This window comes from Antechinus flavipes, chromosome 3 (genome assembly GCF_016432865.1).
Source record: "Antechinus flavipes isolate AdamAnt ecotype Samford, QLD, Australia chromosome 3, AdamAnt_v2, whole genome shotgun sequence".
Classification (NCBI taxonomy): Eukaryota; Metazoa; Chordata; class Mammalia; order Dasyuromorphia; family Dasyuridae; genus Antechinus; species Antechinus flavipes.
In genome coordinates this window covers 539,152,192-539,178,377 of record NC_067400.1, presented here as the reverse complement: position 1 = coordinate 539,178,377, position 26,186 = coordinate 539,152,192, and the positions used below count along the sequence as shown (strand labels likewise).

The following is a 26,186-nucleotide window of genomic DNA, read 5'->3' as shown; positions in this document are numbered from 1 at the left end:
GAGTCAAATCTAGCAGGTTGGGGAATAGCAGGGAGACACAATACCTTATTGTCACTTTAGTTAATTACTTGATCACATTAGTTAACCACTCACTTAGCTAGTCCTGAAGGGATGAGATGTAAACTGCCAAAGTTTTCTTAGAGGTCTGGTTCATTGCTTAGGAAGACAGGTTCCATCCTCAGATAGGGCATGGAAGACCCTGGGGGAATAATGGATGGGGGCAAGGTAATGGTTGGACTTTGAGGAAAATGAAGGGGTCCTAGGAGAAAAAAAATTTGCCTAATCAGTGATTTTGCATGGGTTGTCTTGAACATTAGTTTGGTCTTTAAAAATATTTTACTGATGCTTCCTTTAAAAAAATTGACTGAACCTTCCCAGTGACTAAAACCCACTCCTCTTTCCTCTTTCTCACAATACCTTCCCCTCAAATAGAACCCTTCTTGTCTGTGTGTGTGTGTGTGTGTGTGTGTGTGTATGAAAACAAATTAGTTTGGGGAAGGAATTCACTTGCAGTTGGGGAAACAAAAAAGTCTTCATGTAGGAGGTGGAACTTAACTCGACTCTTGAAGGAAATAAGGGATTCTATGAAGTGGATGGGGGGAGAGATTGAATATCAGGAACTGGGGGACAGCTAATGCAAAGTCAGGAAGACTGGAGGAAGTATCAAGTACAAGAAACAGCAAGAAGGAATTTTAGCTGGATTGTAGAATCCAGGAATGAGACCAATATATGATCATTGGAGAGTAGTTTGAAGCCATGTTTTTTAAAATTTATTATAGCTTTTTATTTACAGAACATATGAATGGGTAATTTTTCAACACTGACTCTTGCAAACACTTCTGTTCCAGCTTTTCCTCTCCTTCCCTCTACCCCCTCCCCTAGATGGTAGGCAGTCTCATATATGTTAAACATGTTAAAGTATATCTTAAATACAATATACATGTACATATTTATACATTTCTCTTGTTGCACAAGAAAAATCGAATTTAGAAAGGTAAAAATAACCTGGGAAGAAAAACAAAAATGCAAGCAGTCCACACTCATTTCCCAGTGTTCTTTCTCTGGGTATAGCTGGTTCTGTTCATCACTACTCAATTGGAACTGAATTGGATCCTTTCATTACTGAAGAGAGTCACTTCCATCAGAATTGATCCTCATATATAATGAGCCTCATGTATAATGGCCTCCTGGTTCTGCTCATTTCACTCAGCATCAGTTCATGTAAGTCTTTCCAAGCCTCTCTGTATTCATCCTGCTGGTCATTTCTTACAGAACAATAATATTCCATAATATTCATATACCACAATTTACTCAGACACTCTCCAATTGATGGGAAGCCATGTTGTTAAGATCTTTAAAAGACAAAACAAAAGAAGTTATTCTTTTTCCTAGAATCAAGGGAAGTTAGATGGCACAGTGGGTAGAGTGCTGAGCCTGAAGTCAAGAAAACTCATTTTGTTGAGTTCAAATCTGGTCTCGGACACTAACTGTATGATCTTGAGCAAGTCTCTTAAACTTGTCTCAGTTTCCTTTTCTGTTAAATGAGCTAGAAAAGGAAGTGGCAAAAGAGTCCAATATCTTTGTCAGGGAAACCCCAAGTGGGGTCATGAAGAATCAGACATAACTCAAATGACTGAACAACAACAAACTAACTTGAATAAGGGAGTGACTTTGTAAGATCTGAAGAAAGACTTGGGCCTTTTTGGCAATGTAGGTTATTTTTTAAGTGATCATCCCCTGCCTCCCCATTGAAAATAGTGAAGCTTGGTACATTGTCCATTCACTAGAGTCATGATTGGCTACCTCATTGATAGGCTTTCTAATGGCTAGCTTGGCTATTGTGACTGTAACCTCATGTCCAATACTTTCACAACATTTCTTCTATACATATTCTTTTCTCATATACCCATGGCCTTTGTATAGATTCTTATTACCCTCCCCCTGGACTACTGAAATAAGTTTTCAATTGGTCTCCATACCTTATGCTCTTCCCAATCCAATCCATCCTTCATATGACTACCAAAATGATTGTCCTAAAGCATAACTCTGACTTATCCCCTTTCCCCAACTTGGTAAATTCTAGTGGCTCTTTATTACCCTCAATATCAAATTAAAAGTTCTTCCCTTTTTCTATTCTTTTCTTTTTTCAGTCTTTTCACTTGTGTCCAACTCTTGGTGATTCGGTTTGAGGAAAATCCAAAAAATATTGGAGGATTTTGCCATTTCCTTCTCCAGCTCATTTTATAAATGAACTGAAGCAAACAGGGTTAAGTGACTTACCCAGAGTCACACAGAGTATCTGAGGCTGTATTTGAAAGATGAGGCTTCCAGATATCAGACCGACACTACTTCACCATCTAGTTACTAAAGATGCTATTATAATGCACATTTTATACATGAGAATATTGAGGCTATTAAAGGTTAAAAGACTTACGTAAAAAACCAAGAGAACATTGTACACAGCAACAACCAAATTATGTGATGCTCAATTCTGATGGATGTGGCTCTTTTCAACAATAAGGTGATTCAGGCCATTTCCAATAGGCTTGTGATGGAGAGTCATCTGCATCCAGAGAGAGAACTATGAGGGCTAACTGTGGATCACAACATAGTATTTTCACCTTTTTTATTGTTGTTTGCTTGCTTTTTTTTCTTTCTCATTTTTTCCTTTTTGATCATATTTTTTTAATACAGCATGACAATTGTGGAAATATGTATAGAAGAATTGCACATGTTTAATATATATTAAATTTTTTGCTATCTAGAGGAGGGAGAAAAAATTAGGCACACAATGTGTTACAAGGCTGAGTGTTGAAAACTATCTTTGTATGTACTTTGAAAATAAAAACTATTATTAAAAAAAGACTTACATAAACTTATCCAACTAAAAAGTTTCTAGGATTTGAATAAAAGGCTTTATAACTTTCAAGTCCAGAACTCTGTTTATCGTGTCATCTAACTGCCTTTCTATTCTAGTAGAAAATAACATTTCTCAAACTGTTCTGTAAAATCATAATATTTTGATGGGAATAATGCTTCTTATTTTTTGGAAGCAATTGGGTTTCAGTGACTTGACCAGGGTAAGTGTCTGAGATCAAATTTGAGCCAACTAGCTGCCTTTGGGAATAATGCCCCTGTGAGGGAATTTTAGTACATTTTTCTCCTTTAAAATAAAAATGTAAACATGCATATCAAAAAATGAGAGGCAATTTTTGTTTTGGAAATGTATAGTTTTCCCTTGTTTTGCCCTAAAATTTTCCTGCCTCTCCTTTAATTCTAAGGCTTTTTTTTTTTTGCCATCTCTCCCTTCCTTATCCACTCTCCCTGTCTCATAATATAGTAGTGAAATAACAGTAGCTAATATATTTATAGAGTACTTTAAGGATTATAAAACATTTTCATTATATTATCTTGTATAAATACATTGTGCAAATGAAGAAATTGAGACTTGGCAGAAGAAATGATTTGCTTATGGCTCCAGAGGTAAGAATGTGAGGCAGGATTTGAACCCTGTTCTTCCTAATTTCAAGTCTAGCCTCTATCCATTGTGCCATCTAGCTCCATAAATTTATGTAGTCTATTATATATTTGAAAATCCTCTCTGGCAAAATTTCTAGTGTATAGAATGTCTGCATTCTAAATCAGACCATTTTCCAAGTGGTGAGCTTCGAGGGAAGGGGAAAAGGGGCTAATAATTTTGACAATTAGCATTTATTTGCTTAAAAAATGAAACAACGGCAAAAGATTGGTAGACTTAGAGTTATCAGAGACTTGAGTTTGAATGGAACCTCTGATACTCCAGCTATGGGCCTATTCATAAGTTATTTCAACTCTTTGAGGTTCCTTTTGCCTCATCTGTAAAATAAAGAGATTTATACTCATAGTACCCACCTCACAAAGCTGTTGTGATTTTTAAGTAAAATAGTACATGTAAAGTACTTTGCCAGCCCTAACGTGCTATATAAACATCAGCTGTTTTTTTGCTTTTTTTAAAATTTTTTTTTTCCTTGCTGAAGGCATGGGTTTCCTGCCTGTGTTAGATCTGCCTTTTCTCAGTATCTTAAATCCAAGTCCAGCATTTCATTTCCCATTATCAGCTGGGATTATAATTTCCCTGAAAGCATTTTTTGCTGACTCTAATTAGTCTTTGGACATTTAGTAACAGTTGACAAAGAATGCAGTTTTAGAGATAATTACAATTTCATGTATGTGACAATAATGGTTTACACATTGCTATTTAATTATAAAGCTGATCTGGTGCAGCGGATAGAGCCTGTCAGGAAGAAGTGAATTCAGATCAAGTCTCAGATACTCATTAGATATATGAACTTGGACAAATCATTTAGTTTGTTTGTCTCAGTATCCTCATCTATATAATGAAGATATTAATAGCACCTATGTTGATGTGAAAATCAAATGAGATAATTTAAAAATGTTTAGCAAAATGCCTTGCAGATAGTGCTGTATAAATGTTAGCTATTGTTACTATTATGATCTCATTTTATCTGATGTGGAGATAATATAAGTAGTCTTCTCTCCATTTTACAGATAAAGAATTGAGGTTTAGGTAAAGGGATTTACTTAGAACCATACAATTTGTAAGTTTCACAAGTAGGACCTGAAACTCTAAACCCAGTGTTTTTTCCTTTATACCATAATATTTCCTTTCTGAGCCTTAGTTTACCTTTATGTGTTTATTTCAGAATACATCAAGAGACTCCGTTATTGTGATTACCTGGGGAAGTATTTCTGTGACTGCTGCCACAATTATGCAGAATCTTACATCCCTGCCCGGATCCTTATGAAATGGGATTTCCGCAAATACCACGTCAGTAAATTTTCTAAGCACCTCCTGGACAGCATATGGCATCAACCTTTGTTCAATTTGTTATACATCAGTCAAAACCTATATTCCAAGGCCAAGGAATTGGATCAAGTCAGGGTAAGTTTTTGGATAAGAAGAGGGGTTGTTGAAAACTGCTGGAATCTCCAGAAAGCAAGGACAGTGGATTTAGGCCTTTGATTTTTTTTTTCTTCTAGGATGTTACTACTGTATTTCTCATTTCCATTCACTTCTCTCTCTTCCTGAAGTTCATTGTCCTAGTCCAGACTTTTGTCAACCCTCCCCTAGGCTGCTACAATAACCTTCTGAGGAGACTCCCTGCTCCCAATCTTTTCAGTATACTGTATAATTATCAAAACAATCTCCTTAAAGTACAGGGCTGACTATGTCATTCTCCACTCAGAACCTTATGTGGTTCCCCACTGGTTTCAGAATAGGATATAAATTCCTTAGCCTGACACTTAAGGTACATGCATTTCCATTGTTAGCTTTGCTTTCTGCATTCTATATTCCAGCTAAGTAGGCAGAATGCCAGGCTTGGAGTCAGGAAGAGAACTGAGTTCAAATTTGGACTGATATTAGCTGTGTAATCCTGGGCAAGTCCCATCTGTCTGGCTCAGTTTCTTTACCTGTAAAATGGGGGGGTTATTGTGAGGTTCAAATGAAATAATAATTTTAAATGTGTCTAGCACATAGTTAAGTACTATATAAATATAAATTATATATACTAAGCTGTTTTTCAAACCCAGTAATCCATTTCCCAGCTTCATACATAGTCTGTCTTCCATGTCTGGAATGAACTATCAGAATCCTTGTCTTTTGTCAAGAGTCAGGGTCCAGTGCCACCTCTTCTATAAAACAATGTAGTCCCTCACTCCCAGACCCCCAACTTCACCCCACCTGTGGCCTTGCTATTTAACTTGTATTTATTTATTTGTTCATAAGTTAAATTTCTCTAGTAAACTGTATGGTCTTTCTGGGGAAGGGACTGTTTGTATTTTTTTTCTCAGTTCCTTGCACATAGTGGATACTTAATAAATGCTTATTGAATTGACGTTATAACTTTTCAGAACTTGCAACTGTAAATATCTAATGTTTATTAGCACTTTGAGGTTTACAAAGTATTTTGTGTATATTAACTCTAGATCTATATGGCAACCCTGGGAGGTTGGGGTTATTCTTCTCTGCATTTAACAGATGAGAAAACTGAGATTGAGATAAATTAAATGACCTGTTTAGGGTCACACAGCTAATAAGTGCCTGAAGTGTGATTTGACTTCAGGAATTGAGCTCTTCTCGTTTATCATCTAGCTGAATATGAAAAAACATGACTGTATTTAAGTGGGCAGGGAAGTGTCAAGATTGACTTTTAAATTGTAGTTCTTTGCTGTCTGTGCTCACAGTCTGTGATTTCCCTCTCACTATCATTTGAGTAATAATGCCTTTGTTGTTTTGGACCTTAGGAAATCCAAGAGAAGCTTGTTCAGATTAAGAAGCTATTAAAGACCTGCAGATTTGCTGAAAGGTACAATTTTGAGTAGAATATCTTCAGGAATGTGAGGTGGGGAGACTTAAAAGCTGGTCCCTGCCCTTTAACTGGTCTTTCATCTCATTCTATTCAACCTATTCATTGATTCATTCTGTTTGTTTTAGTAAAAAAAAAAATAATCATTCTTTCAAAAAACATTGAAATCCCTATCATATGCAAGGCATTGTACAGAGTACAAGGAGTGAGATGGAGTTGAGGATAAAGATAATAGAAAAAGCCTAGAACTTTTTTCCTCAGAGATGTTACAATTTAATAAGGGGAGATAATAATACCAAACAATTTGATAAATGCATGATAGATTTCTCTCTGTCTCTCTCTCTCCTTCCCTCCCTCCCTCCCTCTTTTCCTCTGTCTTTCTTTGTCTCCTGTCTCTGTGTGTCTGTCTCTGTCTCCCTCTCTGTCTGTCTCTCTGTGTCTGTCTGTCTCTGTTTCCTTCTCTCTCTCTCTCTCTCTCTTTCTCTCTCTCTCTCTCTCTCTCTCTCTCTCTCCCCACACACACACACACACTTTGGTATAGTAAGTGCATAAAAGGGAAGGATCTCTTCCCAAGTGTACAGAAAAGATTTCATGGAAGGAGGTGGTTTTTAAATTAAGATTTAATGAGTAAGATTTCAATAGGTAGATATGAAATAAGGATTATTTTAGTCATAAGAAATGGCAAAAATTTGAAGATGGAAAGGTGTAGAATTTCAGGGGACACAGAAGTGAAGGTATATTTGGAGAAGGAGATGGATGAGCATAACACCTACTACTAGTGCTTCACAAATATTATCTCACTTGAACCTCACAACAACACTGTGACCTGCCCAGAATCACACAGTTAGTAAATATCTGAGGTCAAATTTGACCTCAGGACTTCCTGACTCCATACTCAGGGTGCCACCCAGTTACCAGAAGCACAAGGTACATGTAAGGGAAGTGTGTGAGGAAAAGGTAGCTCAGCACTTCTTTTTCACTACTTCTATCAGATTAGGAAAACATGAAAACTGTTGCAGGAAACATTTTTGTCTCGGATGGAGGATTTTTCAGTCTCTTTCCTGAAGTATCTATATCAATGTTTTGTCAAGATTGACTTGATAAAGTATCTTTCCCTTTACCAGACTCTGCTCTGCATTTTGGTTTCCCCTCTTTGGAGGGACACTCTAACCTTATTCACTACTTTCAATTGTTTTCTTTAGCTCTGTTGACTTTTCAACCAAACAAATAATGTGGGTCACCAAAATGAATTTAGGGATTAGTACAGAAGTTTCATTTTGCACTTGGGCCACACATTGTCTTTTCTCTTTGATCTTTTTCTTTGATAACAATATTTGAATTGATATGCTAGAATGATTTCAGTCTTCTTACTATTAGTCCTATGATCAAATTTGATGGTCAATAGTTTTGAGTAAAACTTTTTAAATCTTCCACAATATATTTTTGTGATGCCTGAGTTTTCTTCTGTCTCTAGGTCACTTTGTGCCTTTGTTCGTTCTCTCTCTCTCTCTCTCTCTCTCTCTCTCTCTCTCTTCCTGCCTCTTGACACTGTCTCTGTGTCTTCTCTCTCTCTTATCTCTGTTTCTCTGCCCCTTGTCAGTCTCTTATCTCTATCTCTCTGCCCCTTGTCACTGTCTCTGTGTCTTGGTCTCTGTCTCTCTGCCTCTTGTCACTGTCTCTGTGCCTCGTCTCTGTCTCTCTGCCTCACTGTCTCTGTGTCTTGGTCTCTGTCTCTCTGCCCCTTGTCTCTGTCTGTGTTTTGTCCGTATCTCCGTGTCTTGTCTGTCTCTTTGTATCTTCTCTCTATCTCTTTCTTTGTGTCTCTCTGCCTGTTTCTCTATCTGTACACAGAATCAGTGTACTCAGTAGTTTACTTGGGTCTCTATTTATATTAGGGAATTACAAGGGTGAACTAGAACAGTACAAGATAAACTAGGATTTTTCTCTGTTTCTTATTATTTAGAAAACTAAACCGACTTGTAAAATGACCTACAATTCTATGCTTTATCTCCTTCCCATTCTCTCTAGGGTATTAAAAGATTTTGAGCAGGTGCCAGGACACTTGACAAATGAACTCCACCTGTTCTCTCTGAATGACCTCGTCAAGATCAAAAAGGGACAATTGGCTGCTGTTCTGAGAGTACTTTTGAAAGCTTCCCTTGTTCATGTGGACAGCTGTGAAGTAAGAAAACCCACCTCCACTTACAAATATTTGTATGGTCTGGGGTCAGTACTCAGAGTCCCAGGAAAGCCTGAATTAAGGGCATAAGGTTTTATCTTCCCTCATACAGAAGAGGCAATATGGGATGTGGAGAAAGTAAGAATGTGGAAATGGGGATATAATTCTCCCTATAGAACCTTCTTCAAATGTTGTTGTGAGCTTCAAATGAGATTGTGTATGTAAAAGATTTTTGCAGGTTTTAGGATACAAATCTTAGCTGCTTAGTACCTTTTTTTTTCATCTTTATTTTTTAAATAGAATTCAGATAGAAATAGTCTTGGGACAAGTCCTTATCCTGCTATAGTTATTTTATCCTTCATGTTCTGTTGAATATAAAACAGGTAGATAAAGAATTGCTTTTTGGAAGAGTAAGTAGATAAAAGTTTTGAAAAGTAAGCTCCTTTTCTTTTGGTTTACTGAAAGTACTTTGGGGATAACTCCAATGGTAGACAGACTGGTGGGATAAAATGTGGCTCTTCCTGTTTCTGTATGGTTTTGATTTCATCAGCAATGTCTTTATTTTGAAAGGTTTTCTTTTATTGGAAAATATAGTTTGGAAATTCTGAGTATTTGTTTGATGAAGCTGACTAAAGTTAAATCAACTACAGATAAAAAACATCAAGAAATTCTATAAGTATCTAAATTGAAAAACTTCTCTGTCCAAATAGAGAAATATTCTTGCAAATGAAAAAGTACTTCTTTAATTCCTTAAGCTTCCTTGTTCTTATGAATCATAGATTTAGAGCTAAAAGTTTTAAGAGGTCATTGAGATTGACCTCATCATTTTATAGATAGGAAACAAAAGCAGGTTAAATGAGTTGCCCAATGCTACCTTGGAAAGGAATTGCCAAGGTTCTTTTCATGATATCCCATTGACCATCTTCTTGCAAAAAAGATAGACCTTCTTCTTTTAATTATCAATTTATTTACCACTCACTGGAGGACAGGAAAACAGGTGTTTTTAAAATGGTCTTTTTCAATCCCCCTCATAGTGAGACCAGTGAATAGCTACAAATTTTCTGGATCTCAGATAGCATCAGAAATGAGAATGATAGTTCACTGAGTTCTTCTTTTCCAGCTATGTCAAGGAAAAGGGTACATTTGTGAATTTTGTCAGAGCCCAGCTGTCATCTTCCCATTCCAGATGACGACATGCAAAAGATGTACAGGTATCTTGGAACACATAGCTATTTCTTAAAATGTAAAATAGTGACTTGGGATTTTGCATATTTGTGCTGGGCTGCAGAAGATAAAATATTTGGGTTAAATGTGGGTCAGATCATTTTGGTACACAGTGGACCAATAGAATTTACATGGGTAAACAATAACAGCCCTCTTAAGGACTGAGTTTGACGAAAGGGAAGTAAGTAGTTGGTATTTCATCCAAACTTCTTAATGAACTGGGAGGATGCTGGGAGGAATCTTGGGCCTTTTTCCCTTCATCACTTCATCACTTATTTTGGGTGCTCCTTTGGAATTTTCTTATTGCTCTTTGTCCTCTAATGGAATTTTAGGGGTATGTTTTTATGATCCTCTGGATCTCCCTTTCCTGGACTTTTTGAGAATCATGTTGTTGTTGATTAAGGTGGAAATAGGAAATATATTTCATTGATTTCTGAGATATACTTTTTGGTTTCCTGAAGAACCCAAATGAAATCTCACTTTTAATCTATTGATGACTTTCATGTTTTCAGCTTGCAAAGCTTGTTTTCATAAACAATGCTTCAGATCAGCAGACTGTCCCAAGTGCTTGAGGATCCGAGCTCGAAGGAAGCTTTTGCAGAGTTTGCCCTCTGTGACAACTTGAAATCAAAAATATTGTCTGGATGACTGCAATTCCTCACATATATTAGAGAAGCTGTTGGGCTTTCCTACTACTGGTAATGTTGTTTTAGACATTGTATATTGTGTAAAAGGAAATGAACTTATTGAGCACTGTGTTCTTTTGTATATGTTTAATTTAAAAAATACAGATACTTGGTTTTCCAAGTGGGACTTTGTAACTACTAATAACTTGATTTAAAAAAATGAATGTTAGAGAGAATTTCATATGGGATTGACTTTTTGCTGCTAAAAAGTTTTTTAGAATGTTTTGATACTTCTTAAGTTGTATTTGAAAAATTCTAGTTTTGCTGTTTATACAAAATACAGTTTCAAAATGATTGTCTATTTTTAGAAAGCAGGTTTTAAGTGGTGGGATAAATTGCTGAGTTTCTCTTCCTTAAAAACTTGATTGTGTGAAACTGACTGAATACTGTACTTTCATTAAAATAAATGCAATATCAGAGTCTGTTTTTTGTAATCATCATTGTCGTCGTCGTCGTCGTCATCATCATCATCATCATCTTTGATCATTGCTAGTATTAAGCATAGTCACTAAGACCTGGAATGTACATACAAGTCCTACAACTGAGAAAACTTTTAAGTTTGAATCCCAGTTTTATTACCTGAAACTTTGGACCTCAATTTCCTTTTCCATAAAAATGAAGGGGCTAGATTAGATTATTTCTACTACCTAGCTCATAATCAGTGCACCTTTATTTCATTATTTGGATCAGATTCTTGTGTCCAAAAGTGAAGTGCATATTTTCCCTAATCCAGGCTTTCAGATGTAGTGAATCCTCCACCTGCTTCCTCAATATTCCTGATATCTAGGCCAATTTCATGTCATCCAGCCAATCCTTCAAAGGGCAATGGAAACTTTGGGCATTTGTCTGTAATTCGAAACAGTTACCACAAGATGGCACTCTTTTTATTAGCACAGATCAGCAACCTGGAGTTATTCACTTGTATGGATAGAGAATATAATTAGAAAAGCTGAAAGAAAATAAAGTCTAGTGAATTTGATAATCATCTCGCTCATTTTTCCTATTCTGATGTTTCATCTAAACACTAAACTAGTCTGGGTTATGACATTTGCATAATGTTTTAAATTTAATGGATTATTTAATTTATCACATTTAAATCTCAAAACATAAGTTCTATTTGGGAGGAAGAGTTGGAAATCTGAGCACGGGATTGTATCAATATGGGGAATAACTAATCTTTAAACAATTCTTCTTAAAATTAAGGACTATTTCATTTTTTCCCTTAATAACCTCAATTCTTTCCTCTGATTTTAATATTCAGTCTCAGAAAGTTGCTTGGGGAAACTGAGTAGCGGTGAACTCCAATAGCCACTATAAAGAAGTCTGACTTGAATAGAATTCTATACTATTCTAAGACTAGCTTTCTACTCCTTTTATCATGCTTCTTCTTATCCCATTTTTACAAATGAGGAAATGGAGGTTCAGAAAGGTTACATAACTGGTTCCATGATCACATGACATAGTCAAGTCAAATCAATAAGCATTTATTAAGTGCCTACTATGTGCCAGACACAGTACTAATTTGCTGAGGAAACAAAGGCACTCCCTGCCTAGGATCCTAATCTAGTAGGGGAAGAAGCATGAAAGCAATTGGGTACAAGACAGACATAAACAATAAAATAAAAATAATTCCAGTTGTGAGAAGGCTCTAACATTAAAGAGAAAGGCTTCTTGTAGAAAGGACTTTTAGGTGAGACTAGAAGGAAGCAGAGACACAGAAAAAGGGAAGGAGAATATTGCAGACACATAGGACAGCCACTGAGACTGAACAGTTGGGATATGGAAGACCGTATGGGTATGTGGAAGGGAATAAGGTGTAAGAAGATTGGCATTTGGAAGGAGTCAAGTTATGAAGGGCAGTAAATGCCAAATAGGATTTTATATTTGATCATAGATATAATAGGGAACCACAGGAATTTGTTAAATATCATTAAATGATAGTTATATCTGTGCTATAAGAAGATCAGTTTGACAGTTGAGAGGATAATGGTGAAGAATTGAGATGGAGAGATCAACCAAAAAGCTATTTTAAAGATCTAGGTATGAGATAATAAGAGTCTGCAACTTAGTGATGGGAGAATCAAAGAAGAAGGGACAGATAGGACAAATGTTATGAAAGTAAAATCAATAGGACTTGACTAAGATTAGATATGAAGTAGGGTGTGTATGAGTCACAGGAGTCAAGAATGATGCTGAAGTTTCAAGCTTGGGGGATTGAGAACATGGGCACAGGGAGGCTAGAGGGGTGGACTTTGAGGGGAAAGACAATGAGTTCAGTTTTGGTCATGTTGAATTCATGCAATTTGGGATGTGCAATTTGAAATACCTAATGGTCTATTGGAGATGTGAGACTAGAGCTTAAGAGAGAAGTTAGGCTTGGGTAAATAGAACTGAGAATCCTCTATATAGAGGGGATTAATGGAAACCATGAAAGGTGATGAGATATCAAGGCAAAATAGTATGGAAAACAAAATGTATAGAGAACTGACTCTAATTTATAAGAAATCAAGCCATTCTCCAATTGATAAATGGTCAAAGGATATGAACAGACAATTCTTAGATGAAGAAATTGAAACTATTTTTAGCCATATGAAAAGATGCTCCAAGTCATTATTAATCAGAGAAATGCAAATTAAGACAACTCTGAGATACTACTACACACCTGTCAGATTGGCTAGAATGACAGGAAAAGAGAATGCTGAATGCTGGAGGGAATGTGGGAAAATTGGGACATTGATACATTGTTGGTGGAATTGTGAATACATCCAACCATTCTGGAGAGCAATTTGGAACTATGCTCAAAAAGTTATCAAACTGTGCATACCCTTTGATCCAGCAGTGTTTCTACTGGGCTTATACCCCAAAGAGATCTTAAAGTAGGGAAAGGGACCTGTATATGCACGAATGTTTGTGGCAGCCCTCTTTGTAGTGGCCAGAAACTGGAAATTGAGTGGATGCCCATCAATTGGGGAATGGCTGAATAAATTGTGAATATTATGGAATATTATTGTTCTGTAAGAAATGACCAAAGGACAGAGAGGGTTGGAGAGACTTACATGAACTGAAGCTGAGTGAAATGAGCAGGACCAGGAGATCATTATATACTTCAACAACAATACTATATGATGATCAATTCTGATGGATGTGGCCATCTCCAGCAATGAGATGAACCAAATCAGTTCCAATAGAGCAGTAATGAAGTGAACCAGCTACACTCAGGGAAAGAACTCTGGGAGATGACTAAGAACCATTACATTGAATTCCCAATCCCTATACTTTTGCCTGCCTGCATTTTTTATTTCCTTCACAGGCTAATTGTACAATATTTCAGAGTCTGATTCTTTTTGTACAGCAAAATAATGGTTTGATCATGTATACTTATTGTGTATTTAATTTATACTTTAACATATTTAACATGTATTGGTCAACCTGCCATCTGGGAGAGGAAGAGAACCAGGGACAGAGTCTTAGGGGACACTACATTTAGTGCTGATGAACTGAGTGAAAATTCGGCAAAAGAGACTGAGAAGTGTTCAGAGATAGCAGTGTAACAAAAGCCTAAATAAAAGAAAAAGTAAAGAAAAGGGTGTAACACTATCAAAGATTCACCAGAGAGGGTGAGAATTAAGAAAATAGTATTAGTTTTGGTAATTAAAAGATCATTGGAAAGAGCACGTTCAGTTTGTGATATTTAAAAATTTTGAGAGACATGGTTTCTACGTAATTTAGTCATTTTATTAACAATGCCAGCATGTATATTAATAAAAGAATGGTCATTTGACCATCTCTCTTACCCCTCATGCTGGTGTGCTTACAGTTTATATGCTCTTGAAAAAGAAGGTATTACTCAGGGATGACAACTAACTCTGATTGGTTAACAAGTAGTGAGAAAATGAGTATTATAATGAGAATTTGAGTACTATTACAATGATGGTCTTGAGGTATGTGACTTTTGAATCATCCAAGTGTGGGTCAAAGAGACTTACCAATTTTCATGTCACCTGTCAAAGAGGATTGACATTTTCTCATTCCTGACTGAGCAAGCACAATTAACAGGAAAGTACTTATTCCTGAACTTAGAATTTCTTTTGCTGTCTAATTAGATTTCAGCCATCTTGGCTAATTATGAGTTTGAGAGAAATTTCTCACATTAATTGATTTCTGTTTGAGGAAGTAGAAAAGAGTAAAAAATAAAACCCTTGGAATTGATTCCATAATTATTTATTAATGTATGAGAGAAATTATCATTTCTTTCAAGTGGAATAATGAGGAAGCCATACTTCAGAATTGAGAATGAGAGGAAAGGCAGTAGAGACTCTAATTGTATATAGCTTTTTCAGAGTACAGTCACAAAAGGGAAGAGAGAGAGAGACAGAGGGGATCCCCAAGTTTTTTTTTTTGAGGAGGGAAACAATATAGGTTTGTTTGTAGGCTAAAAAGAAGTAGCCAGTAAACAAGTAGATATTGAAGATGAGTGAGAGAGTGGAATATTAGAGGGGATAATCTCTAGTAAATTATTGCCAGAGGGGATAATTTACTAGAGATGATAGGAAAGAATCATTTGTGCATGTGGCCTGGCAAGGAGAAGGGGCATTTCTTCATGTGAGATAGTTGAGTTATAATGGTTGAAGGCTTCTGTGTAATAGGAAATGAAGAAGGAAAAGAGGGACCTTTTTGGTGAATGGTTTCATTTTTTTCAGTGAAATTTGAAGTTGGAGGGGAGAATGGGAATCTTAGGAGCTAGTATCAGAGGTAGGATTTAGTCCCAAGTTTCCTGATTCCAAGTCTTTGTACTATATTATAATGCCTCTGGGTTCTTACACAGAGACTTATTCAATTGCCAGCTTTGGTAGATTCTATCAAACTGGATATCATTTAAGGTTTAGCTCAATATACAACTCTTAAAATATTTCTTGTTTAGAGTATGAGAGGTTCAGATCAAAATCTAAATACTTGATCTACTTCCCTCAGTTTACCCTTTCCAATTTATCCTCTCTCCATCAAATGCTAGTTACACAAAAGAATGTTACATATAGTGAATAATGAGTAAAAACCATCTTATCCAAAGGAGGTCCTTTCTCAGCTATCTCTAGAACTGCAAGCCCTGTAAGTCAAGAGACATGATGGAGCCAGTTCCTCTACAGATTTGCAGTCCAGAGGTTCCAGTATTTCACTCAAAATCTTTTTCTCTTTACTGACTCCACGGAGGTCTTTCTTTTCTCCATGTATGACCCAAATGAGTATCTGGAACCAGCTTAAGTTACGCAGATTTGAAGATCTGGGCTTAACATTCAACTATCAGCAATCACAAAAGATGACACTGGGTATTATACAGCTTTCAATCTCTTTCCACTGATGATATTTAAACAATAATGGGTAGTTGACTGACTCACATCCATGGTAGAAACACAGCATCTATTTGCTTTCTCAAATAGAAAATTCATTAGGAGGAATATAATGGGAAATTATTTAGTACTTTATAGTTCATCACAATTCTTTATAAATATTCTTTTCTTTGGTCCATACAACAATTCAGTGAGGCAGTTTGAGCAAAGAATAGTATTTCCATTTTTACTAATGAGAACACTGAAGTTTAAGAAAAGAGAAATGAGTTACTTAAGGTCAGAGAATCTTTAACTGATAGTTCAGTTCAACAAACATTCATTACATACGTGCTGTTTGCAAAGCACTATTCTTGATGTTGGTAGAGATACAAAATTTAGATAAGCCATTGTGCCTAAGATTTGGGAATAAAGCTTTCTGTTCTGGTCTAGTAACTAGGAATTGAACCCAAATCTTCTGACTCAAAAATTGAGTGACTGTTCAATCATACTAAAGTGACAATTTTAAATTGTCTAAACTGGTTTTTCCCACTGGTGAAGGATCAGGAATAATGGATTTTCATACACATACACATATGCCCACAACACACACACAATATTTTATCAATCTGTTTAGCTTTTATGAAAGCTGTTAATAGGTTAGTTATCGATGACATCTATTTAAAAATTGTTTCTTTTAAACAGCTTTGAACATAGAGAAGGTAGCAAACCAATTTTTACACAGATAACGTGATGGATCTAGCCTCCCTTTCTGCCCAATACCACCTCAAATACTTTATATGTCTTTTGCCTCTGGAAGCATACATATGTTTGCATATTTTCTCACTAATGATGATTTCAGGACCAAGGTATGAGAATTGTGTGAGTATAAGATTTATGCTAAGGTTTCTGTTTTTCTGAGTTCTCTGATAATATATGTGGCTCTTACTTTTAAATGAGGATGTGCCTGCATTAATTAGAAAAATTAATGCTAAAATGCATTAGCTATCCTTATTTTATGAGGAAGAGAGCCATTTGTGAAATGTCTTGGAAAACTTTATTTTTGGTTTTAAAATCTTTCTTTCAATATGATACTGAGGTGACTGCTACCATTAGGTCACCACATTTACAGGCATTAATCAACTCTAAGCAACATTTTTCCTGAGCTATACCTATTTTTCCTGATGTTAACTTATAACAAAATCATTGTCTCATGACAGCTTAGCATAAGATTGATATCTAATTGGCACAATATGGGTCTTAGACTGACATATTTCACAGGTTAATCTCGCAGCCATTACCTTAATGCAGTTAGCCACTAACTTTCTACCTTTCTTTCTGGATAACTGATTTCATTAGATGACATTCCTAATCAAACAATCACTAAGTATTCATTAAACATTTATTATCTACCAGAAATTGCATTGTGGATGCAAGGACAATATTTTCTTTAAAACCCTACTTGCAATGAACTTACATGTTAATGGAGAATTTAGTAATCACTGTCGACCAATGCAGAGCCTCTCATGCAAATAGTTTTGAAATCAGATTATGCATTATGAAATTAATTTGTGGCCTTACAGTTTGCCAAAAGGCTTTACATATATAAAAACTCCTGAAAAGTGGGCTGACTGATCATAAAACCTTCTGGAATGACCTTTACCAGTTTTTTAAGAGAGTAAATTAAGTGATGATAATTACTTGGATACTTTGGCAGTAGATTTTGGGAACTCAAGAAGACAGAGATATTGACTATACTATGGCAATCATACCAAAAGGTAGCAAAAGATTTTGGGAACTCAAGAAGACAGAGATATTGACTATACTATGGCAATCATACCAAAAGGTAGCAACTAATATCTGCCACATCAGCAGTTTTCTTTTGTAAGATCTTTAGAGATGACCTCTTTCTTATTGGGTAAACTGAGAGATATGTGGGACTATGGACATCTTCTCTGTGACCCTTGTTGCTGAGAGAAACAAATTAACTAAGTAAGGAACGTGGGCAGACCTTACCTTGACTACTCTTACTTCCATCTGTGTTTTTCTTAAATTTATTCTGTTAGTACATTTGTTGGTTTTTCATAAATATTTATGGTAACCTTGTCCTTATGCTGTTTAGTATTCCTTTGTTTGCAGAATTTGTTTGTAACATGAGGGCTCAATGGGAGTCACACAAGAAAGAGACCTTTCCTACCCCAGAGCTAGGAGCTCCATCCCCAGCCCACTTATAAGGAGTTTTGCTCTTTAATTGGGGGTATAATCATGAACCATCTCATAACTACACTTCTGAATGCAAAATTGCTGTGAATATTGGTCCTATTTTATAAATCTGCCTTTTTGATGCAAGTCATCTCCTTTGATTCTTTGAACAACATTTTGAGGTAATTATTATGAATTGTTATCTTCTTATGGTATCATTGAGGGCTCAAGCCCTCATTACATCTAAAAAGGGCTGTCAGAATACCTTCCTAATTGGTTTTCATATCTCCAGAGTTGAGGTTCTTAATATTTTGTATCATGCCTTTGTAAGTTTGGTGAAGGCTATGATTTTAATTGCATAAAATACAATATAGAGGATGACAAAGGAAATAAAAGGTTATTGAAAATAAAGATATAATTTTTTTCCTATCCAAATTTAAACTCCCTGAAATCTATCCATGGTCTTTTTTAGTAGATCTCTTTCAAGTAGACACAGTATCCAAAATTCACTATATGGTCAGGGAGGTATTGGGTTTTTTTTTAAGTCTTAAAGCATGTATGTGTTTTAAAAAAAGATGGAAAAAACTTATTAAATACTTATTGTGTCCAATGTATTGTGGTAGTCATAAGGATGGAGAGAAGAGAGTCTCAGTACTCAAGAAGATTTTAGTCTAGAGGAGGAGACAGCTTTTCAGTCTTTCTTCATATGACTTTGCTGTAACCAAATTAGATTACTCTCAATCCTACTCAATATCCTACATGTCTAGAATGAATCTCAACTATATACTTCCTTCCTGAAATACTTCTCGTCTTTCAAGATTTAGCTTGAATGTAATCTTTTCCATGAAGAGTTCTCTGATCTGAACTTCCAAGGTGTCCCAAGGCTTTGTCTCAGCCCTCTTATCTTCTTCTATTACATTTCACTTGATAATTTCCTCAGTCCCATGGTTTCATTTATTATCTCTGTGTAGAAAATTCTCAAAATCACTTACCTATCCCTAACCGTTCTCCTGAAATTCAGTCCCACATCTCCAACTGCTTATTAGACATTCTGAACTAGATGTATTATAGACATCTTGAACCAAACATGTTTAAAAACTGAATTTATCTTCTCTTATTCCATTGCCAATACTTTCCTCTTTTTAATTTCTGTATTACATCAAAAGTATCATCATCTTCCCAGTCATTGTCTCACAATTCAGTGTCATTCTCAATTCCTCATTCTTTCTCACCCCTTCATGACAAATCTGTTGCCATGTCTTACTGATTTATTTTCATAACATCTGTTATATGCAATATTCCTTTCTCTTCTCTGACACTTCTACTACCCTAGTTCAAATTTTCATCATTTTGTGCCAGATTATTGCAATAGCATTCTAATTGATTTCCTTCCTTCAAGACTATCCCCATTCCAGCCCATCTTCCATTCAGCTGCCCAATTGTCTTCTTAAAATTCAGATCTGACCATCTCAATAAACTCCTTAATTCAATAAACTTTAAGAGCTCCCAGTTATCTCCATATATATATATATCATATATATAATATCCTGTTAGACTTTTAAATCCACTTATTATCTGGTCCCTTCTTACTTTTCCATTCTTTCCAACCTATACTCTCCTAGCAGTTGCTCAAATATCCTGACTTCAGGCATTTTCATTGGCTGTCCCATATGGCTAAAATTCTTTCTTTTTATCTGTGCCTTCTACCTTCTAATATCTTCCTTCCAATCTCAGCTCAAGTCCTCTCCACTGCAGCAATCGTTTCCATGTCTTCTTAATCTTAGTGTCTTCTCTCTGAAACTACTCCAATGTATCCTATTTATATTTTGTTTGTACATAGTTGTTTATATGTTGCCACTCTTACTAGACTGTGAGCACCTTGAGAACAGGGACTATTATTTTGCCTTTCTTTGTATTCCATAATTCAGTATGGTGCCTATTCTATTGAGTACTTAATCAACAAATGCTATCTGACTGACAGATTGATCCATCCTAGCCATCATCCAACTTTCCTGTAATCTCTCATATTCTTGTTTTAACTTTTCTTGAAGTATATACTCAATCATCTCCAACTTTTTTTTTGAGTTTAAGGATTCTTATGCTAGAGCCCATGATCTTATTTTAAAAGAAAAAGTATTTTTCACAACTATATTTCAATATAATTGATGTCTTTTGTAGTCTAACGTATTTTATTTTATGCATTTATAAGGACCACTCTAAGAAAGGGTCTATAGATTTCACCAGATTGCTAAAAAGCTCCACAACACAGAAAAGGTTAAGAATCTCTGTTCTAGTTGTTCTCTGTCCTAGCCTCTGCTAGTTCGTTAATAGTCTTATTTTTGACACTATCTTCACAGTATCTCGCACACAGTAGGTACTTAATAAATGTATTGCCAATATTTTTGTATAAACACATATAAATAAATTCATTATAAACATACATATGTGCACATATACATGTGTGTATGTATCTTTCCCTAAAAATGTCTCATTATGGAATGGGGATAAACTTGGGTTCTTAAAAGCTAAGTCAGCAGAATAAATTATGTCTTCTCTGAAGATCAGGCTAATGTAGAAAGTTCATCACCAGAAGGTTGATAATTAGATAATAAATTCTTTGGTCATGGCAACTCATGCCTACTTAGTATACAAACTTGATATAGCTTCTTTTCTCCAGAACCACCTGCTACAGTAGACTTTTTTTCTGTTCAGTCTCCCACACTACCACTGAAAAGACTTTGTTTTTAATCTGCATATAATTGATCTTACTTATCTATGCATATGTTATTGATTGCTTTGAGAGAGAAGACATGGTTTCACTTTTCTTGTTCCTCTGACATCTTGCATATGTCTAGTTTATAGGCATTCAATAAATGAAAGAATTTAATTAGATGATATATGTAGATAAATACACATGCAAAAAGACTAATAACTAGAAAGATAGAGAGAAAAAAGCGATATATACTATCTGTGTATAGCTTGCTATTATATCCTCTTCATTCCTTCAGTTTGTCCTCTGAAACTGTGTACAGTTGACAAAGAACCACTGACTGTTGAAAACACTATTATTTCAGAGCTATTTCAGAGTGGTGTTTGTAAATGCATAAATTACAAAAGATACCAATTTTATTGAAATACTTGTCAAAATATTTTTTAAAAACAAGATCACAGACTCAAGGATAAGGACTTTGAAACTCAAAATAAAAATCTCTCTTTCCATGGATCATGTGTAATCTCTGTTGGTCTGCACCTATGTGAAGGGCAGAATGCAGTTTTTGAGAGAGAAGAGCCCTTCAGTTCTCTTTAAGTTTTGCTTTGGGTTGTGTGCGAGATACTGTGAACCTACTGTGTGCAAGATACTGTGAAGATAGTGTTTGGATTTTGGACACTACTGGATTCCAACCTTGAGAGAGAAAATGGATGATGCTTGAGAAAAAACATTCTGGGAAGAAGTCAACATGAGAGGAGCTGACAAACTCCATCATTTCTCTATATCTCAAACTTGCTATGCTAAACTTAAGGGGACTTTTTTTTGGAGAAATCTAGGACTCTCTTGGCTGAGTTGAATTACCTCACTCAAAATGGAAGAGCCTGTGTTATGTGATATCCATTTTCTTACATGCTTACTTTGATTTCTGTTTTACTATTGACTTGGATAAATGGGTTTCTTTGCTATTTCCTACGTGTGTTAATTGTGGAACTGGTATTTAAAGTCTTGCATATAAAGCTTGTGCCTTCCTTCCCCAATAATGAAACAGTGATCTGAAGTTAACTTGAAACTGAAAAATCATATCCCCTAGACTTAATAATATTGAAGGGAGCAGATATATATTCTAGCCTGGTTTTTTCTGTCTGTTTCTGTATGTTTGTGTTTCTGACTGTCTCAGTCTCTCTGTCTGAATCTGTCTCTTTTGCAGAGACCTCTAACTTCCTACTTCCTTTCTGACAGGAAATAAGATCCACATTTGGACAAAAGTGGGAAGGGAAGAGATTAATAATGTCTATCCTGCCTCCTTCTAAGCAATGTTATAAGAGGGGGATTGCCCTCATTATCTATGGGGTCCTTTTACACATGGCAATACCATAGTCAGAACTGTAGCTGCTATATTTTCTTTATTATCATGGCTAATATAGAGCAGGTAGAGTCTTGTCTGTAGTTTCAGGAGAAGTTATTGAATTACAGTAAAGTTCTTAGTAATGGTCCTTGTCTTTCTGAGCTTCTATTCTTACTCCTATCTTATGGGAAATCACATCATGGTTCCAGTTATGGGGAAAAATCTCAAGCCTCATTATCACTTCACCATCATCTGCCTCTTTGCAGATGACTCCTACCTCTATAAATAGTTCAGTTTCTCTCCCGAGTTCCAGTCCAAATTCACTAGTTGCCTCTTGGACTTTCTAAACTGGACATCCTGGAGACATCTCAAACTCAACATGACCAAAAAAAGAGCTCATTTCATTGTGGTTTCAGTTATGGGAAGCTTTAGGGGAAATTCAGGTTTCAAGGAACTATCAGGTAATTGTTTCAGTTCCTGTATTCTGCTTGACTATGAAAATATGACTCACAACTCTGTGAGGAGTCTGGTTTGAAGCAATCAAATGGGAATGTAGAAATAGAGGGAAAATAAATGATGTGATGTGTGTTCATTTAAAATAAGTGGAGTATATAAGTTTTTAAATAGAGATATCTTCAAATGTTTTTCCTTACTGAAAAAAAGAAGCAGCTGTATAAGGATGTTAAATTTATTGATTTATAGTGGTTAGAGATTGTAAGCTCCTTGAGGACAAGGAGTATGATTCCCAAATTTAGTTTGTTTTATTTTCAGTAGAACCTGGTTACACTGTAGTTTAAAGTCCAATAGTCCTCACTCACATTTATGTTCTTGTCTTATCAGGAAGAACAAGAGATGGTGGAATGAGATTGGCTGAGTTTGAATGATTTTGTTCTGATTCAGACAAGAAAGTTAGTCACCCTTCCTGTCTGGAAGCTACCACAGTGCTAGAGTTTTGAGATTTTGAAGTATTCTTTTGATGTCAGTTTTTTGTCTTTTTCTAACACTATAATCATTTGGTTTTGAAACAGTCCATCACATAATAGCATAGAACAAAAACAGAGTTGTCATGATACCACATCCATCCTTTCATCTCTATTCCCACTTTTACTGACCTAATAGAGATCCTTGTTGCCATGCATTTAAGACTACTAGACACTGCTATACAAATGATTCCTGTACCTATACATGCAGGTCCAGTTTCATGCCTGAGCTTCAATCTAACCTCATCAACTGCCTATTGGATATTCCAAACTGGATGTTCTAGAGAAAACTCAATCACTCCAAAAGGGGAACTCATTTTCTCCTCTAAACATATCCCTTAAATGCCCTGTTTATATCAAGAGCACCATCATTTTTATAATGTCTGAGGTTTGAGATTTGTAATCTTGATTCTCATTTCCTTCCACCATCATACCTCACATGGCTAATCAGTGACATATATTGATATTTATAATTCCACAGGATCTCTCACATCTGAATCTTTTTCTCACCTCACAAATACTATCTTAGTTCATTTCCTCATCTCCTCTCACCTAGAATATTGCATAATTCTCTTAATTGGTATCCCTGCCTCAAGTCTCTCTCCACTCCAATATATCCTCCACACAGTTAAAATGATTTTCTTTCAGTGATCATGTCATTTTCCTACTCAATTATGTCCAGGATGTCTTCTCTCTCAAATCAAATCAAAACCCATCTAATTGCCATCAGATTATAATAGCCATCTTTTCCTTAGTGTTTTAAGGTTTACCAAGCTCTTTACAAACATTATCTCATTTTCTCTTTACAACAAACAAGGTCAGAAGTGTTATTATTATTCCTATTTAAAAGATGAGGAGACTGAGACAGAGCTTACATGATTTGCCTCAAGTCATACAGGTACTATAGATCTGAAGCTGAAATGACCTCAGATCTCCCTTAATACCAGGTCCAGGACTCTATCCCACTACACTTATATTCAAAGTCATTAACAACCTGGCCCCTGCCTGCCCTCATTTTTTCTTTTCTTCCTTTTATTGTAAAATAAAATGAAATAATTTGTTATATAAGCTTTTGCTATATTATAAGCAAGGAAAATCATTGAAAGAAGAAATATTAGCTGTTTCAAAACAAAAATAATTAACAAATGAATAGAAATGTACCCTTTAGACAATTTGTTGTGTTAGCTATAAATTATTTGGCTCTGTCATTTCATTCCATTTTAAACAGAAATAAAGGAATAGTAGACATCGGCCCTATGCATTTTCTTTCTAAAAATTTATTCTATTTTTATTCTGAAGTTAACAAACATCAAATAAAATAGCCATTTAGTAGAACAGAAAAAAGATGAATGTATGTGAAACTGTGAACCTTTATTGTATGCAGGTTGTTTTTCTTTTTGAAATATAATGTAATAAATATAATATAGTCAACATATAACTTTCAAAGTCATCATGCTTACTCTCTTTCTTCTTGTTCTTCTTTTACTTTTCTATTCTTATTCCCTCCCCTTGCCCCATTAAAAAAGGAAAAAGAAAGCCATGTTTAATAAACATCACTGGCTCCCTATTACCTGCAAGGCCAAATATAAAATCCCCTGTTTGGCATTTATAGCTCTTCATAACCTAAATCCTTTTTGCTATCTTAATCTTCTTATATTTTACTCCCTTCACCCCCAAACTTTATGATTTAACAATATTGGTCTATTTACTATTCCTTGAATAAAGAACTCCACTTTCTTTAGGGCATATCTTGACTTTCATCTACTTTGGGAAGCTTTTGCCTATCCTTCCAGCAACTAGTTCTTTTCCTTTTGGGATTAATCTCCTACTTCTGGCCAAGATGACTGTTTGATAAGGGGCAAGTAGCCCAGATCCCTGCCTAACATTTACTCCAAAAACCTAAAATCTACATGAGAGAATAATTATCAAGAAATCTAAGAAGAAACTATAATCTATCCCAGAAATGCATAAAAAGTAATCCAAAAGCCAACAGTCAAAAGAAAAGATGGCAACCAGCAAATACAGTTCCAGCATAGGCAAACAAATCTAACCTTGAGTTGTAATCAGTGACAATGGTGATGGAGACTGTAGTTTGCAGAATTCTCTGTTTAAAAGCAATAAAACAGAAGGCTGCTACAAGAAAGACCTCTAGAGATTGTAACCCCACATTGAGGCCTTGGAAATGCCTCAGTATGTAGCTATCAGTATGGGTACTTGCCTTGCAAAGCTAATTTTAATCTTACAAGAGGAAAAATGAATCTTTAATGGATTAGAGTACTTTCAAGTATTTCTGATTAAAAGACAAGAGCTAAGCAGGAACTTTAAAATGCAAGTCAAGACTTAAGAGAAAACTAGAAAAGCAATTTTATTTGAGCAATTTGAAAGGATTTTATGACATAATGATAATATATCAGTGAGAGAGAGAAGAAACTTCTCTCTTCAAAACCTGAATAACTTCAAAGGGAATTGAGAGTGTTATAAAAAGAAAGTAGGTAGTGGTTGTTGTGGGGAGTGGTGCTGAATTGCTTCTGTTCTGAGGGTTTTAAGAAGGGAAAGGTAAGGACATAAAAAAGGAATATGTTAGGGTAGAAAGGAAAAAATGGGGGAAAATGCTATTTCTCCTAATTATGGTGAGAATATGCAAACATGGAGAAATGTGGGGGGACAACTGGACATCAGTGTGTGAATTGGACAAAAGAGTTTTTCATAAATAAATGTATCAAACGCAATAGAGAAACAAGTAGGAAGATGGTGGTGTTCAGAAGGGGGATGATATTAAGAGAATATTGCTGTTCAGTTATTTTTAATTATGTCTGAATTTTTATGATCCCATTTGAGAGTTTCTTGTCAAAAATAATGGAGTGGTTTGCCATATCTTTCTCCAGCTCATTTTACAGATAGGGAAACAGAAGCAAACAGGATTAAATGACTTGCCTAGGGTGACACAGCTGGTAAGCATCTGAAGCCAGATTTGAACTTGGGAAGATAAGTATTCTATCCAATGTACCACTTAGCTCCCCAGGAAGAGAATCGTTGAAAGCAAATCAAATTATCAAATTTCCAAATGCTAAAAGGATAACTGAAAGTAAAAGGCAGAGAGGGAGAAAGAGACACAAAATATACACACAGATAGAGAGAAACAAAGACTTGAATGTAAGGAGGTGTTCATCA

The 26,186-nt window shown here is 35.5% G+C and overlaps 1 protein-coding gene across 2 annotated transcripts in view; it reads left to right on the top strand.

Moving 5' to 3' along the window:
- RUBCNL (rubicon like autophagy enhancer) overlaps positions 1–10,879 on the top strand; it is a 42,122-nt gene extending 31,243 nt beyond the window's left edge. For both annotated transcript variants that reach the window (XM_051987310.1, XM_051987309.1), the window contains 5 exons: positions 4,704–4,942; positions 6,307–6,368; positions 8,397–8,550; positions 9,668–9,758; positions 10,284–10,879. In XM_051987310.1, the coding sequence (XP_051843270.1) occupies positions 4,704–4,942; positions 6,307–6,368; positions 8,397–8,550; positions 9,668–9,758; positions 10,284–10,396 (659 nt within the window). In that variant the 3' untranslated portion in view covers positions 10,397–10,879. The remainder of the gene's footprint in view (positions 1–4,703; positions 4,943–6,306; positions 6,369–8,396; positions 8,551–9,667; positions 9,759–10,283) is intronic.
- The last annotated feature ends 15,307 nt before the right edge of the window (positions 10,880–26,186 follow it).